Below are 12396 nucleotides of genomic sequence, written 5' to 3'. Positions count from 1 at the left end.
GGAGCAGTGGGAAGAAATTTAAAGTAAGCTTAGTTTTAGTTTTTTCCTCGTGTTATTGTTGCCTTATGGCTGTTTGATGCCTTGTCACCTTACAGTTTACAGCCTGTAAGTATTTGTCCTGTTCTTTCTGTAATGAGAACTGTAGGAATCTGTGTTAATAGTTCTGAAATAGCAGAGGCTGTGTGTTCTACTACTGAAGTGAGGGGTTTCTGTCCTGTAGAATATTGGGGCTTTTTAATGTTTATTCTGTTGTTTCTTACTCAATTTTATCTGTCTGGTATTTTACTCACCTTTTTCCATCATCCTTTTTCTAGCAGGTGTTTTTGCTTGACTTACATACCATGTTTGACTGTCATCTACTGGGGCAGACTTGATAAGCCAGGCTGTTTTTAAACTCTTTCCTTGCTTGTAAGGAAGTGTTTCTGAAGAAGTGTCAAGCTCAATGTTCTTGGTTTTAATTTATTAAGTGGGGAGCTCCTTACCAGCATGTACAGTGGGAAAATAATTTGTAACTCACTATTTTGTCATAGTAAACATAGGTAGTTTGAAGTTGTACTTTGGTTTGACTCAGGTGAAATGTGGGCTTTATCAACACCCCCTGTTCCTATCTGCTCATTTGACCACTCCAATATTTTTTTATCCATTTGTTTGCTGCTTCTGTCTGTTCCTCTCATATGCACTATCTGCATGTATAAGAATTCTATTAAGGCTTTACCAGGTACATTTCTGAGGAGTCTCTGTTTTTCAAGACTTCTAGCAAATCCCCGGCCCATCTATTATTTCTCAGTAGTGGCATTGCCTTTTCTTTCAGATTTGAGGAGTAGAGTTTGTATTTAGTATAGTAGAACAATGCAGCTGCTAGTGACACTTATGTCTACCAAATAATCTGCTGTATAACCTAGCTGTATAACACTGAACTAGTTTTTGATGTTAAATTAGGTTTTTGAGTTCACAAATAAAAGAATATATTGAAGATACATTGACATAAGGCGAGGAAAATAAACAGAATTCGTGAGATCCTGCTTTGTGCCTTGTGAGCTCTCAGAGCTGTTGCTAGGAGAAAGAGCATGGTAACAGTGCTCCAAGCTGGTAGTTGCCTGGGGAACCCACAGGCACTTGAGCTATTTCTACACATCTGTACCAACTCACAATGTTTTTCTTCCATGTACCCCCTTTTTCCTCCTCTCTAGTGCAATAAAAGGCATGGGGGATCTTGTCCACAGGACTAAGTCCTTTGCTATCCTCCAGCATACAGGTCTCACTTACAGTCAAGACTTAGTAGCTTCAAAGAATATGAGATGTGGCCAGATCTTGACTGAGCACCATAGTGGTGAATAGCTGGCCCAATACAGGTTGAGGATGATGAACATCACACCTGGTAATGGGCCCTGGCACTTCTATTTGGAAGTTGTTGCTGTTTCATTGCTTAAATATGAATCAAAGTCTCACTTAGGAATTGCATAGATTTTCGGAAAAGTGGAATGTATTTACTTAGAAAAATCCCAGGATCACTAATTACCACTGAAGTAATTATCTGATGGAGGAATGAGTTAAACTCTGCTTACTAGAATAAAAAGCTTTGAACTACAGATGGCTAAGGAATTTAAATCTGAAAATTCTAAAGAAGCTGGCTGAAGGACATATCTGGCCCTTCAGACTTACTTTGAATAAACTTCGCAGTAATACAGAAATTCAGAAAATTGTGTCATCTAAGTTTTCTTTTTAAGAAAAGTGGGGTAAGACACATGACTGTTGGTCAATTGGCATGTGTCAATTCTAGGCAAAAAAATCGGCATGATAGTATCCATTTGCATGATTGCAAATACTTCGATAACAGGACTGATCTCTTGTGACTGCAGTGTAAAATAGATGTTTTAAATCATCTTTAACAAAAATAGCCGCAACAGAATAGCGTAAATTAAAATATAGCATTTTTATTACCCACAAAGTAGATGTTAAATGGGTGTAGAACTGATTAGCTGGCAGATAATAATAATCACTGAAAGGAAGTGTTTCTACCAAGATTATAGAGAATGGGACTGGGTTAATGCAGTTCCATATTTTTAGTAATGAATAAGTGATAAAATTTTTGGATAATTAAACCCAGTAATTACATAGAGAGAAATAATGAAGATGTGGATGATGGCAAAAAGCCACATTCATAGTGCCATAGCAGGTTAGGTCTTCAGAAGGAAAGTACATTCTAGTACAGGCAGTTGAAAAACTATAAAGCTGTTTCATTCAAACTGTATTATTTCAGAAAGAGAAAATCTGTTTGAATTACCTGATTTGTCTGTGAATGCATGAAGATTAAAAAAAGTGCAAAAAGCTTCTTTCTGTGACAGAGAGAAATGTAATACTAACCAGTTGTAGGAAGTGAAAACTAAAATAATTTAAATGAGAGTGCATTTCAATAATGAGCATGACATCCACAGTGGGAAGTGGTGACTCTTCTCTATTTCTTCTCTGTAGTAGAACCCAATGCTAGTTTGACAGAGACCCAACCATGGAGTGAAACAATTGTCACCTTTTGACAATGGTGCCTTCCTTTTCTTCCTCATATGTTTATTTTCTAGTCTATTTATCATAGGTTGTCTCAGAAAGAGAACAGCTCTTACTATGATACTTGTTTTACATCTCAAAAGAACTTTTAATTTCACAGAGGAACTTGTGCTGCTCTTGAAGGTGCGAACTCCTTGCTGATATTCAGATATTTAAGACTCTATCGTGAATCTCAGTAAAATTTAAACTTGTAGATGTGCCATGCCAGCTGAAAAATGACATCTGCATTATTATATAAGATGTCCCTGAGAGCAATGTAACACCCACAGGCAAAACTTCAAGCTGTCAAGTAACTCAAGAGTGATGATGTAAGCTCTCCCTTTAAATTAATGACACTGAAGTATCAGAAAGAAAGAACTGCAGTTGGATTGGTAAAGGAATAAAGTCAAAAGAAAAAAAGAACCCAAGACCCCAAAACCCTAGCAACATGTACAGATTTTTTTAAGGCACCTGGAGGTGATCAAGTCACTTTTTCCACAAAACCATAGAAGTTGTGCTCCTTTATCAGTAAAGTAAGAGCTGTCCTTTCACATCTAGCTCTCTTCAGGATCTGTGATTATTTTCTTCTTGACCTTTAACGTGAATCTGTTATTAAGTTATTTCTATTATAGCAGCTTGTGGTGGGAGCAGTACTGGTGTCCCTTGTGCCATTCCTGATCCACTGGAGCACTCTGAAATGTAACCACGGTGCAAATAAATAAATTCCATCTCTATCTAGCATTTCTCATACAGCATGACTGTTGAGTTGCCATAGTCAAAATGCCAGATCATTTTGTTAGTGGTTTGTATTTCAAAACCTGTCAACAAATAGGTATTAGTGGAATTGGTCAGAAGAAAATGGAGGCTATTGGTCACACAATTATATTGCAGCATGTTTAGGTCTTGGGCAGATGGAGGATTTGGCAAAGGGCAGCTGAAGTCCAGACACTTCTCTTAGGCTTCATCCTAAGCAAACATTAATAGTGATATTATTGACTGTTCTTTCTTAAAACTGGAGAAGTGAAATGCTCTCTAAAAAAAAAAGAAAATATTTCATACCATTGTAAAATATGCTTAATAAAAAAGTGGGATGGGAATTGAAGTGGATCTGAGCCTCAGGAAGCTGTTTCTCTTGAAATCAAAAAGCCAGGCATTATTACAATAAACCCTCCATCATTTTATGTAGGGAGAACACCAGAATTATCAAGGAAGACAGAAAATAAAAAAAGGGGTTGTGACCTTGCATTAAGTCCTTGCTTCCACTTAATACCTTTCTGAGTTGCAGCAGTCTCGTAGGCCCCTCTCATGTCTGGCTGACAGCAAAGGCTCACACAAATTTTATTTACTTGCTGTGTTGTCCAAGTGAGCTGTGAGCTTCTTGCTATGGCTCTCTTGCATGAGATATCCTGCAGTTTCTGATCTTTCTATCTTCCAGCTAAATCCAGAGCATCTCAGAGAAGAAAGAATTCCTGTTTCTCTTGAGATGGAGGCAGAAACCACATTGCTCTTTAGATGAATATAACATATGATTGGAATCATAGTAAATACCATCATTTCTCAAACCAAATTATTTTTTGTGTTGCTTGTGATTAGTTGATGTTTTCAAGAAGCTGACCATAATCAGGTATAGAGGGGAGGGGATGAGGGCAAGACATCTAAGGTAAAAATGAGGCTTGATAACCAGTTTTAGTCATCTCCAGACAGGACTCCTGATAGACCAAGCACAGAGGATTTGTGAGGATTGAGTGCAGAAGGAAATTGACTACACAGCTTCTTATGCAAGTTTCATCACTTTAATTGACTAATATCTTCAGGTAACATAATTTCTGTACTACTTTGTAGCTGTAATTCAGATAAATGAAGGAAGTGTATTTGCTCTGTTAGTACACACCTTTATGCACCTAAAGCCAATATGCCAGTGTCACTTAGCCATTTTGAGTGGCTGATGTACCCATCCCAAATCTTATTTGTGTTTCTTGATTTGTTTAATACCTGTCTTTACTTAGGCAGTCTTCAGGCAGTGGCAGTGTTGAGGAAGATTTCCTTTTCATGTGGGAGCCGGGGCAGTTACCATGCACATCTGTGAGCACCTTAATTCAGCCTTAGTGCTGATAGAAGGGACTTCAAAGCACCAAAGTGCAAATGGCCACTCCTTAATCCCATGCGGAAATGGTGGAGCTGGTAGCAGTGACTTTCCTGATACACTGAGGGAAACAAATGCAAAGGTACCACAGAGGGTAGTGGCGATGTCCCAAACTACTTGTCACCTACATGGAACCTCATCCCAGCAAAACAGTACATTTTTTTTAAACAAAGTAATTCCACTCATGTTTTGGTTTCTCAGCTGATGATACCAATGTATCTATTTTTTCTCCTCCTAGAGGTTGACTTGAAATATATTTATCCGGCACAAAGCATGGGAGGTACAAAAAAGTGATCTTTGGGACAATGCTTTTTTTCTTGTTGAATCTGCCCTTGAATCTGCCATATGTTCCAGTGCTTCCTAGTTTCTTTGCGTTTTGGTTGCCTGACGTGGAATAGCCCCTGAGTTTGTCTGCAGGTGTTGGTAGAAATGAGGCTGGGCATCAAATACATGTGTAGGTGTAGCACTAGATTTTTCTTTTTGGTAGCTGTATTTCTTTCATAAATATGCTTATGTATGAGCTAAGCTCATAGGAATCCTCTGCACATATGAATGGAAAATCTGGATTTGGAATGTAACAGCTGCTGAGCAGCATGAGTAGGTCAGGAAAGCATCATTTTAAACTAATGGTGGATTTAAGTATTAAAGTGTATTTTCTTCAGGATTACGATTTTAGTAATATTTATTTGTAATCAGGAATTCCCTTTTTGTTTCATCTAAATTTCAATCTTTTAAGCTTTTCTATGTGGTTAAAGGTTAATATATTCTTATGGCAGCAACTTCCATATGTACTGCTGTACTTTGTTCTACCCATGTTTTGATTTGGGGAAAGCAGAAGCTCTCAGTCTGCCCAAATGTTCTGAGGTTTTTTTTATAGGTGGTACTAATGAAGCTGCAGTATTTTTTCCTCTCTCTCTCCTTCCTCGAGGTTTTTCGTGATTCAAATTGCTTTTTACCACCCTTTGCACTTCCCACTCTTGTACTTGCACTTTCTAGAGAGGGATGATTGATACACAAATTGAATTTATCTCTGGGTGGTAGGAGTGCTGGAAATAACAGGACAACTCCTCTGTTTGTATGAATTCTAATACTCCATTTTAGTTACGACTTCTTAAGACACCCAGATCCCCTTCCTAACCTAGTACAATATATTTAGAGCTTTGTAGGGTACAGAATTCAAATCTTCTCTCTAAATTGTAGTACTATAAAATCTGACATGAAATTCATCTGCTGTTGCGATCCTTCCTTGTGTGTTTAGGTCTGCATGGTGCTGCACAGACACCCAAGGTAACTTTTAGGAAGTGCTGCTGCTGGTAGCAAAATCCAATTGTCATGGATTAAGGTGTTGCATAGTGTTCAGTGCAACTCTGCCTAAGAGCCAAACAAGCCCAGGATACAGTGAGATGATCCACTGGTTTTAGTGGCAGAGCCACTTTATCTCTTCTCTAACCCGTGATTCATTTTCAGTCTGTCTGTCCCTAAACAGCTGTTTGAGACTGTACTGTACACAACATCACTAAAAGACTGAGAAGTGTAGAACTGGGGACACCATAAACCTGCTCTGTTGATAAAACCCAAGGTATTTTCTAACCACACTCATTTTATCTGTCCCATAATTGATTGTCACATACATATCTCACTGTTTCTTCTCTTGATGAATAGTTGTATTCCCAAGATTCTTCACCTGAACTTTAAACCATAGTTAAGTATTTACCCAGGACAAAAATATTGCCATACAATTAATTTTTCTTTTGCTGTTCATTGATACATTTTAACTTGCTGGTCTGCATTTTTTGTTTTGAACCATTAAACATCCGCCTCCATCCAGACAGTGCCTGTGCAGAGTGGGAAGATGTATTGACTTAGCTGTACTTGAAAATAACACTGTTAAATCTGTTACGGAAAATGGAGCAGTTTTCCAATGCTGACCATGAAGAACTGCTCCTGGGGAAACCATCACAACTCCAACCCTATACAGGACAGATCTCTAGGGGGCTTCATTCTAAAATCTATTTTGCAGTTCTGCTTGCATCTGGGGGACACATGAAAACACTGTGATTCTGAAGAGTGGATTTTTTTTTTAGAAAAGTTTAAATTTAAAATGTTGGCTAAATAGCACTGAAACAAAATCTATTTCCAGCTCCCATATTTGGTTCAACTGTACTATTTGCATGGCATGAACTGTGTGAGTATTGTTATTGAACACTTTGAGGTACAAATGAATTTTGGCTTTAGAAATGTTGTCAAAGTCAAGAAGAGTCCCTGCAGTGATATCCATCAATGATGACAAGTATTTCTCACTTAGAAATACTTATCAGTGTAGAACAGCAGTACTTCTCATATTTTCAATTAAACTTCACAAGGCTCTGCCATGCTGCACATATAAATAACATGGTCTGAAATTGAGAAATGAGAAAATGGAGATTAAAACTGACCAATGATCCTAAGGAGAACTCATTACTGGAACTGAAACAATAGTAGAAGAAAACTCTCCTTTAAGTACTTAACCAGGGAAACATTTTCCCTGGGGTTTGAAAATCCTTCTACTCTATGCTTAGGAAAATTACATGGAAATGCTTTCCTTACTGGGAACTCCATTTATATTCATACAGCAAGCCTAAGGGGAAATTTAGAGAAAAGTTCTTCTCAGAAATAGCGAAATAGCGTACTAGGAAAGTGATTATTCTGTTGGTAGGAAGGAGAGGCAGTGAGAGAATGACAAGCAGCAAAAACCCCACTGCATCCAAACCAGAATGTCTTCTGCAAACAAAGGAGATCCTTCAATGAACTGGCTTTTACCAAAGAACTTGGGACACTTCACTCTTATTTTTTTTAATTTTTTTTATTAGTTGTCATTCTTTGACATGATGAATACTTACAGCAGTATGTTAAAAAAGATACAATTAAGTCTCTTGGCATCACTGCATAGCAGTCACAGCATTTTCACACAATCTAGTGCTTCCTTTCAGAATGATGCATATGGCATATATACGCACATATGGGGGCTGATTCTTGGTCCCAGTGAAGCTGGGGGGACCAGTGTTTGGCCCATAGAACTGTGTAAGATATGTGAATATATATATATAAAATGCTTTACAATAAACATGACATATACAATCTTGAATTCAAAGACAAGCAGAATATATTTTACATCCAAGTCAAGCTTATGCTCTGCACTTAAAGTTTATGTACCTAAAATATTGGATGGATTATAGAAACAAATAATAGAGCAACAGTTTGCACCAATCAAAGTAATTTGAATACATATTCATGGCATGAAGCATGCCTTGTGTTTTCGTTTTGTTTTTTGGGGTGGCTTTTTCTGGATTTGCAGGGTTTTAATTCAAATTTAATTACTGATTTTTGTGGGCCACGGGGGTCGTGGTGGCATCAGGAGGGAAATGGGCATACTTTATGGACAGCTGAGTGACTTAAAATATAAGGTAATAAATTATGGCTGGTACCCTGGCTGGTACCTGAAAATAAAATTGTGACTACTTGAGTTTCTCCTTTCTGAGGAGAAGTCATTTGGAAGGGCTAAGTGTGCCTTCTGTGTCTAATTTGATGCAAACTTTTAACAGAAATTTAAACCACAGACTGCAAGAGCTGGTGAGATCGCTATGGAGTGTAACAACAGCCTTATGTCATTTACAGCTTTCTCATTAATTGTTGGGGAGACTTTGGTTTTCTTCATTAAAACCGAGTTTATACAAAAACAATTGACCTGTGCTGTAGATTATCTTAGATACAACTGCAGATCATGTGTTTTGTTTTTTTGTTTTTCCTCCATGGACTCCACTTAATCTCAGCTACTCCTCTTTGTTCCTTGTATTCCAAAGGTACATGCTGCCAATAGTCCTTTTATTCTCCATTTGACTGGTGGCTGGACCACTGACACTTAAAATCACAATGGTAGGTAAAATCTTTACTTAATGCATATGTATGCATTATTTTAACCAGCCTAAGATTTTCATTTATTATCACTTATTATTGTTGTTATTATACAGAATTGCCTCTTAGATGGTATGAAATCTTCATTTAGAGGAGCTAGATTTTAATTGAATTGCATTTGTGAGGCATAAAAACATTTTAACATCCTGCTTTTCACAGCTTTTTTCCGTTTTCCATATATGAAAACCTTAACTCAGTTTGAAAACTTGAAAATCTTTCAGCTGCACTGGCCCAAGTAAGAAGGAAAAATAATTTACAAGGGCTTTCTGTAAAGTGGCTGATAGGGCTGACACCACCAAGATCTGTGTTATCTGCATCGCTTTACTATTTTGTGCATCAGCAGCCTGTTGGCATCCTGCAGTGAAACCCCAGTGCAGAAATGCCCCCCAAACCAGAGAATACCAAGTATGTGTCACAACTGCATGTGCCGAGCACTGGTGCTGTTGGATCGGCTGCAGCCTGTTATGGTTTCTACGGGCAATCAAATGGTTGCATTTTGCATTACAGACCCCAGGGGATCTGGCTGCCACAGCCTAACCTTTCCCAGCACTTCTGTCGGGAGCACCTGAGGCAAACTGGCCCAGGCCCAAACCTGTGTAATGGGCTTGGCTCACAAGCACAGAAGCATTGCTGGGGCCACTCTGAACCAATTTAAAGCACTGTTTCATTAGACAAGGTGATGGAAATCTAGCAGGTATGTTCAGTGCACCAAAATCCCCCACAGCCTGATAATTTTCAGAACAGCTTTTTAAAGTTGAGAATTTTTAACTTGGTAAGAACAAACTTGTAATGGACCCCATAGGTTCCACTTGTAGAAAAGGGCTGGGGTTTAAGGTGGCTGTAACAAAATCTGATTTGTCACTAAGCCTTCCTGTTGGACCTATTTTCGGGAAGCTCTTCAGAAACAGCTCAACAGGTTTCTGTCAAGAGCTTTTTATGCTGCTAGACGCTGGGTTTAACTAAATTTCAGAACATTTTTTAAAAATTCTTTGAACTAGATGGAAAAGGGCTTCTATTTCTCAGTAAAAAGATAAAACATGGGAAATCACATCCTTTTGTATGGACTTAAGTGCTTCTAAGCAGCACATTACATCGCTCATGTAATGTCCTAATAATTGTCCTACATCTGTCAGAAGGAAAGGTACACCTAAAAAGCTGCAAAGTGGTGGTGCTTCCACCCCTACCACCCCCATGTGGTTAAGAAGACATTTATGTCCTGTAGTTAGAAAAAATTTAAATCTACTACAACTCTCTCGAGTGCCCTTTGCTTGCTGTGGTCCTTCTATTACGTGAATCTCATTTAGATTAGTGCGAGGAAGAGGAGGTTTTCTACTAGTTGCACCTTACATGACAGTGGGGGGGCAGAAAAACATTGCTGGAGTGCTTCGTGTGCTCACTGTGCTTTGCACCTTCCTACTTCACTGGGTTTCAGCCTCTTTTCTCTGAAGATACACACAAAGAATTAGTGGAGTAGATCATCCTTCACTAAACTCATGCTTTTTATTTTCCTTTAGTCACCTTATGAGCATGAACTTTCTCTCATCAACGCAATATCCCCTGTAATTGAGAAAAATGTAATTTATTTTCCCTTGCACTTTTATGAGTAAACATCTCATGCTTCTCCAACACCAACTTAAAAAGCTCTTTCTTTGTCAGCCTCTTCAAGGTCTTCACATCCAAAGGTGACTATCCAAACGTGACTACCTGGCCGTACCTGCTTGTTCTTCTGGAAAGCAGCTGTACAGATTGGATGCACGGGGGGTTCACAACAACGCTGTACTTCACCTGAATGCAGTTATTCTTCCTGGGGGCAGAGGAGCAGGGGACAATCCCTTCGGTGCAATGCAGTAGTGTCTGAGAATACAATCTCATTGAAATGGTGGAAGCTTATGTGAAGTTTAATAAAGACTTTCCAAACTGAGGTTGTTCATGGCATAGTTAAGGCCAAGTGTCTTTCACAAACATGAGATCGTAGAAAATTCCTCAGCCACTATGACAGCTAAGAGGATTTTTCTTAATAGTCTGACTGCAACACATTTTTTTCCTTCATTGACTGAGACTAATCTAAGAAGTCAGTTGAAGTATTCTTTTAATTAAAAGAAAAATACAAATGCATTTTGATGCTGACTATCTAAGGAGGGAATGTGGGGAAAAAAATCAGCTACACTGCAACATCTCTGGAGAAAACAGCCAAACTCCAGAACTATTAGAATGATCGTTTTGTAGATCACTAAGCTATTTAGTAAAAATTCACACTCTTGAATAAATGGTAATCAGGTTGAACTGTCAAAGCATGTGGTGTTGCTGTGGGGCTTGGGGGTTTTTTTGAACTTAAAACTTCAGGCTCTGTGAAAACATTTGCCTAGACTGAATGTGCAAGGTGCCATGGATTAACAACACGGACCCATATGGAATGTGTTTGAAGTTTTCAAGAAGTTATCCTGCCAGACTTCATTCCTTAATGACCTTTGATACACCTTGGATAGTGGAAAGGCAGTTCAGAATTGAATCTCATAATCATATGATTTTGGCAGCTATCAGAAGATGAAGGATGCTGAAAGTTAAGGCTTTTATCCACAAACAATGGTGTATATTAATAAACTCTATACCATATTTACAAATGCTTTCTCTTGTATTAAAACTAACAGTATTCTGTTCACAGTGCCAATGTTTTTACAGGTAGCAATCATCCCACAGTACTCCAGTATTTTGGCATGGGAATCAGTAGCGCTTTGTATTTACAGAAAATGTACACATGAATATAAACAGGTAACTTGAAACAGTACTCAAAAGATAGATCTGTTCGTGTTTCAAAGGTTTAGACTGTACTACACCTTCCCTTTCGGCTGCGAGGGAATACTGTTCCTTGCAATGAGAAGATGCCCGTCTTTTACCCAAAGTGGCATAAAAATGATTACCAAAACGAGCGTTGTTACACTGGAGGTGTGTATACGGAGAGTAACTTCAGTCCAAGGTTTACAGAATCTGTTGTTTAGTGCACAGAATACAAAAGTTAAAAAGGTTTTTAACTACTAAAACAACCCGACTCTCTGCCCTCTGTGAGCACTGTCCTGCTCAGTCCATGTCCTCTGGATGCTGGAGATGCTGGTGGTTTAATGTGCAGCCCAGCTGCCAGCCTGGAAAGGTGGTGGTGCTCTGGGCCTATATACATATGTCACAATATGACTCATGGTAAATGAAAAGATGACCAAAAGTGCCTCTCTGTGCCCCCTGTTCTCTCAGTGATCCTCCCTGCTTCATGGCCTGGCTTCCCTGATGCTGACTGGGACTCCGCATTGGGGCAGTTCGGGATCAGGAGTGGCGAATGGCATCAGGCATGCGCAGAATGGAGAGGGGGAGAGGAACGTGAAGATCAGAAAGAAACCCAGCAGAACTGTGGGCTGCTCGTGAGGACCCTCAGAGCTTTGCCATTTCTTCCCTTTGCACGGTGTTGCCAACAGGCTCCTGGCTCCCCGGGACCTTGTTTGCTGCTGTGACCAAGACAGAGATAGCAGTGCTAGAAGGAAAAGTGCAAAGCTGCCACTAAGGAGTCTCTTCTTCATTTAAAGTCTGTTCCTGGCTGCCAGTCACTTGGCCTGAGTGGTCATTGCTCCTACTACTGCTGTGTTGCTTGTGGAGCAAACTTCTCCACTTGGTCTTGTTCCTCCTGAGATGGTTTAGCATATTTTCAGATAGGGGAGTGTTGCCTGTAAACTGGGCCCACCTCTCAAAGAGTGGCTCAACGATGTATGTCATGAACC

The 12396-nt window shown here is 39.1% G+C and overlaps 2 protein-coding genes across 5 annotated transcripts in view; one reads left to right on the top strand and one right to left on the bottom strand.

Moving 5' to 3' along the window:
- MTFR2 (mitochondrial fission regulator 2) overlaps positions 1-10556 on the top strand; it is a 26927-nt gene extending 16371 nt beyond the window's left edge. For all 3 annotated transcript variants that reach the window (XM_017737203.1, XM_017737201.1, XM_008635957.2), the window contains 2 exons: positions 4242-8596; positions 10292-10556. The gene's annotated coding sequence lies outside the window, so the exon portion shown is untranslated. The remainder of the gene's footprint in view (positions 1-4241; positions 8597-10291) is intronic.
- The window catches only part of PDE7B (phosphodiesterase 7B), a 172110-nt gene continuing 168053 nt past the window's right edge, over positions 8340-12396 (bottom strand). For both annotated transcript variants that reach the window (XM_017737200.1, XM_008635956.2), the window contains exon 14: positions 8340-12396. In XM_017737200.1, the coding sequence (XP_017592689.1) occupies positions 12179-12396 (218 nt within the window). In that variant the 3' untranslated portion in view covers positions 8340-12178.

The sequence above is a fragment of the Corvus brachyrhynchos genome, unplaced genomic scaffold (genome assembly GCF_000691975.1).
Source record: "Corvus brachyrhynchos isolate BGI_N302 unplaced genomic scaffold, ASM69197v1 scaffold6, whole genome shotgun sequence".
Lineage (NCBI taxonomy): Eukaryota > Metazoa > Chordata > Aves > Passeriformes > Corvidae > Corvus > Corvus brachyrhynchos.
The sequence above is the reverse complement of the archived record's forward strand: the minus strand, read 5'-3'. Positions and strand labels throughout refer to the sequence as shown.